This window comes from Arachis duranensis, chromosome 3 (genome assembly GCF_000817695.3).
Source record: "Arachis duranensis cultivar V14167 chromosome 3, aradu.V14167.gnm2.J7QH, whole genome shotgun sequence".
In the NCBI taxonomy this organism is placed as follows: Eukaryota; Viridiplantae; Streptophyta; class Magnoliopsida; order Fabales; family Fabaceae; genus Arachis; species Arachis duranensis.
This window is the reverse complement of record NC_029774.3, coordinates 12202827-12208241: the sequence shown is the minus strand read 5'-3', so window position 1 is coordinate 12208241 and position 5415 is coordinate 12202827. Positions and strand designations below refer to the sequence as shown.

General features: G+C 34.6%; 1 protein-coding gene across 1 annotated transcript; it reads left to right on the top strand.

The window, feature by feature from the left end:
• The first annotated feature begins 1413 nt into the window (after positions 1 to 1413).
• Positions 1414 to 4741, top strand: LOC107477640 (receptor protein kinase TMK1-like). The gene is made up of 2 exons (XM_016097689.3): positions 1414 to 3984; positions 4137 to 4741. Exons 1-2 carry the CDS (start codon positions 1587 to 1589, stop codon positions 4646 to 4648), a joined length of 2910 nt encoding a protein of 969 aa, XP_015953175.1. The 5' UTR covers positions 1414 to 1586; the 3' UTR covers positions 4649 to 4741.
• Positions 4742 to 5415: the final 674 nt, after the last annotated feature.

Here is a 5415-nt window from a genome sequence, read left to right as displayed (position 1 = left end):
ATAATATAAATAATAAAATTCTATAAATACCAATAAATTATACTTTAAATGACATAATCTCTTCGTATTCACATAAAAAATTACGTATTTGAGTTTCACTCTTAATTTAAAAAAAAAAAAACTGCACACGAGCATATGCCTAAATAATATATAAAGGTGGATCCCACGTCTTTTTTATTTTCAACAAAAGACGATATAATTTAATAATTTTCATTATGTTTCCACTTCCATCCCCTCCCTCCCCTATCTTCTATTTTTGGCATTTTTCATCCAACCAAACAAAACTTGGTGTTTGAACTTAGGAGATAGGACCTAAATGTTGGTGTTACAACATAATAAAAAATAAAAAATAAATTATATGGGCCCTGAGAAAATGAAAGAGGCAGAAAGTTATTAAGTATTAGCAGACTAGCAGTGATTGATAGTGAGAGACAATCATGTGAAAATGGACTCTCTCAAAGAAAGAAGCATTTTACGCGTTCTTCACTTCCTTATTCTCAATCTTACATTATTATCATCTATCATTACCATTACTATTGTCGTTTTTCCTTTTATTTTTTGTGGTATTAATAAAATAACATGAATTAATATATATTTATTAACTCGCTCATTTTTTATTTCTATCATAGTTTAAAAATAATTAACCTCTATACTATACATAATGAAAATATAACAAGAATTAATGTCCAATTTTTTTCTAAAATATCTTTCATTTATATAATTTATAAAAAATATATTTTTTAATTATTTTTAATATTTAAACTCAAGACCTCTTAAATTATAAATTACTTGTTATTTTAACTAATTTTATTTTTATTAACTTTATACACAACAAATTAAAAAGTAAATTAATAGACATTTTAGTGAACGTATCTATTAATACAATAGTATATAATAAAGAAAATTTAATACTTGGAATTATTGGTCTTTTTTGCTTTTCATGTTTTTTCTCATACTTTAATCTCTCTTATTTAGCTTTTACTAAAAGAATTTGTTTTATTTCTAAGATTTAAACTAAAAATAATTAATTATAAAAAATTAAAAAATTTATCTTAATTAATTTCATATTGATTATTATTACATATATTTACTGTTTACGAAAAATCTACAATTTTTTTGGTGTCTAAAGAAATTTATTAGTTGTCAAGATAAAATTGAGTAAAAGATGCACATATATCAGGTAAATTATAATTAAATGTAAATATCTGTAATGTATCAATTATCAAATACGCAAAAAACTCGGCAAATTGCATTTCTTTCTTAGCCATTGACTCTTCAATTCCCTCTCTGCATTATGCCTTCAACATTTTTTTATTTTTCATAATAAAAATTCCCCATTTTTTATGCACATTTCTCGGTAAATGCAAGACAGACACACAAACTCAAACACACTGCTTTGTTTTTGTTCACCTCTTCCTTCTCTCTCTCTCTCTCTCTCTCTCTCTCTCTCTCTCTCTCTCTCTCAACCTTTTTTGTTTCGGTCTCAATTTCAGTCACAGAAGTCAGAATTTGATCTTTTCTCATTCATGGGGTTCTGAATTTACTCAAAAAGTGTCAAACTTTGATCACCGTTTCTCTCTAAAACCATGGTTGGTGTTCATCTTCATCGGATCAAAGCTTGCAACTTTCTCTCCTTCTGCATGGTAATGATGATCACAGTGTGTTACGGTGCTACAGACCCAAATGATCTCAAAATTCTGAATGATTTCAGAAAAGGATTGCAAAATCCCGAGCTTCTCAAATGGCCAGAGAATGGAGTAGGTGACCCATGTGGCAATCCTCCATGGCCTTATGTGTATTGCAATGGTGACAGGGTGACACAGATTCAGTCAAAGAATCTTGGTCTCAAAGGCTCACTCCCTCAGAATTTGAACCAGCTCACAGAACTCCAGAATTTGGGTCTCCAAAGGAACAACCTCAGTGGGGTTTTACCAAGTTTCAATGGATTGTCCAAATTGGAATATGCTTTCTTGGATTACAATGAATTTGACACAATCCCTTTTGATTTCTTCAAAGGACTCACAAACATAAGGATCCTGTCTTTGGAAATGAATCCTTCTTTGAATGCAACCACAGGGTGGTCTTTTCCTTTGGACTTGAAAGAATCATTGCAATTAACCAATCTCTCTTTTGTGCACTGTAATTTGGTTGGACCATTGCCTGAATTTCTAGGCACATTGCCTTCGCTTTTGAATCTGAGGCTCTCATACAACAGAATCTCTGGTGGAATCCCAAACAGTTTTGGCCAATCTTCAATTCAGGTTTTGTGGCTTAACAATCAAGAAGGTGGTGGCATGAGTGGTTCTATTGATGTTATTGCCTCAATGACTTTTCTTACACAGCTTTGGCTTAATGGAAACAAGTTCAATGGAAAAATTCCAAACAACATTGGGAATTTAACTTCCTTGAAGGAGATCAACCTCAATGGAAACCAACTTGTTGGCTTGATTCCGGAATCAATGGCAAACATGGACCTTGATCAAGTTGATTTAAGCAATAACATGTTAATGGGGCCAATACCAAAGTTTAAGGCTGCTACACAAGTATCTTACGGTTCAAATTTCTTTTGTCAGAGTAAGCCTGGGATTCAATGTGCACCTCAAGTTAATGCACTCATTGATTTTCTCCATGATCTGAATTACCCTTCAATTCTGAGTTCTCAATGGTTTGGTAATGATCCTTGTGGAGGGAACTGGATTGGATTGAGCTGCAATCAGAACTCTGAGGTATCTCTTATCAATTTGCCTAGGAGAAATCTTAGTGGTACATTGAGTCCTTCAATTGCTAAGTTGAATTCACTTGTTAAGATTATGCTTGCACAAAATAACATAAGCGGCAAAGTCCCTAGTAATTTTACTCAATTGAAATCACTGAGTTTGTTGGATTTGAGTTATAACAATTTTGAGCCTCCATTGCCAAAGTTCAATGATGGTATGAAGGTTGTTATTGATGGAAACCCTCTTTTTGCTGATCAACATGGAAAGAGTCCCTCATCTATTAGTAGTCCACAACCTTCACCCCCGAATCCGGCATCACCACGGCCTCTGCTCTCTCTGCCACCAAAACCAAAACCAAAACCAACACCCTCGGATATGCCGCCTTCCCCTGCTCCAGTTCAAAGATCAAATGGCTCGAAAAGATCAAAATTGGTAGTATTACTTGTTGGTGTTGGAATCTTTACATTTGTGGCTGTTTTGCTTGTTTCTCTATTTGTATGTTGTTTGAAGAAGAAAAAGGCTCCTAGCAGTCTTAATCCTCACACTCATGATACATATAACCCAGAAACAATGTTGAAATTCGCTGTTTCGAGCTGTGATGCTGATACCAAGTCAACAAAGACAAGGTTAAGTTCTGTGAGTAACCTGAGTGGTGAAACAGAAAACACTCATATGAGTGATTCTCGAAACCTTGTCATATCAGTACAAGTTCTACGCGAGGTGACGAAGGATTTCGCAGCGGAAAATGAGCTAGGGCGAGGGGGGTTTGGAACCGTTTACAAGGGAGAGCTAGGAGATGGAACGAAGATAGCAGTGAAGAGAATGGAGAATGGAGCTATTAGGAGCAAGGGAGTGGACGAATTCCAGGCGGAAATAGGGGTTCTTTCGAAGGTGCGGCACCGGCATTTGGTGTCGCTTCTAGGGCACGCAATAGAAGGAAATGAAAAACTATTGGTTTATGAGTATATGCCTTTAGGTGCTCTAAGCAAGCATCTATTTGAATGGGAGAGATTGAAATTGGAGCCTCTGTGTTGGTCTCAGAGGCTTGTGATAGCACTTGATGTTGCAAGAGGAATGGAGTACCTTCATGGTTTTGCTCGCCATACCTTCATCCATCGTGATCTCAAGTCTTCCAACATTCTACTTGCTCATGATTTTCGGGCAAAGGTTTCTGATTTTGGTCTTGTCAAACTTGCCCCCGATGGGAACAAGTCTGTGGCTACCAAGCTTGCCGGAACCTTCGGATACCTCGCCCCTGAGTACGCAGGTATGCATTTTTTTTCATTTTTAGTATTTTCTGTTTTTTAGATTTGGCGAAGGAATAAAAATAATGAAAATAGAAAACAAAAAACACTGATGTTTTTAAATTAATGCAAGTTGCTTTTCCTAATAATCTTCTGCTTCTGCTTTGATTCACAGTGATGGGTAAAATCACGACGAAAGTGGACGTGTTCAGTTACGGTGTGGTGTTAATGGAACTTCTAACCGGACTAATGGCTCTGGACGAGAACCGGCCAGAGGAGAACCGGTACTTAGTGGAATGGTTCTGGCAAATCAAATCAAGCAAGGAAAAGCTTCTTGCCGCCATAGATCCTGCTCTCAAAGCCACCCAAGACATTTTCGACAGCATCTACATTGTGGCGGAGCTGGCCGGACACTGCACCGCCAGGGAAGCAAACCACCGGCCGGACATGAGCCATGCAGTCAACGTGCTGTCGGCATTGGTGGAGAAATGGCAACCGGTTGACGAAGAAGTCAACGGTGGGTCGGGCGACATTGACTACGGTCAACCGCTTTCGCAGATGTTGAAGGTTTGGAAGGAAGCGGAAGGGAAAGAATTGGGTTACACTAGTCTTGAAGATAGTAAGGGAAGTATTCCAGCTAAGCCTACTGGTTTTGCTGACTCATTCACTTCTGCTGATGCTAGATGAAAACATCCATGCAATTTTATGCTTTTTTTGCTTTTTTTTTTATTTATATATAAATATCTGTAAATTTGACTTATTATAGATAGTTATACTTTGCTAAAGCGATTGTTTTTGTTTCAATTTCTTTAGTGTCTATATAGAAAAATTAAAATCTGTTTCAAAGTAATGATTCTGGGACTACAAAGTTAAGTCAAAATTCTATATTGTTTACTTATTTTAGGATGGAGATTTAATTATTTTCGTATGAAATTAATAGATAAAAACAGTTAAATAATTTAATATATTTGATTATATTATTAAAGTAATGTTTTTTTGTCATTAAATAATGTTTTTAAAAGTATTATTCAAAAAGATTACTAAAATATAAAAAAAATTATGACTTTAATTTTAATAATATTTATATAGTCATTATAACTATTGTAACACAATAATACTAAAACTACTTATATATATTACATGATATGGAATGGTTTAGCAATGACATAGGTATCAAGTTACAAATGTTAAACAGAATTAAGAAATAATATAATCTAGCCAAAGGCCCATGGTTTTATGAAAACTTCTGTACTACATTTATTTGACAAAATATGACCGTGATAGTTAGTTGAATGACTTTATGAGAGTCAACAAGTAATTTGGCATTTTCCTTTATTTTTTTATATTTAATTCGTCAAAATATAAAACAAGTAGAAACGAATATGGCGGAATGAAGTTATAACCTATAACAGTAAAATCTTAAATTCGTCCTTGAAAAAATGTTATATAAAATT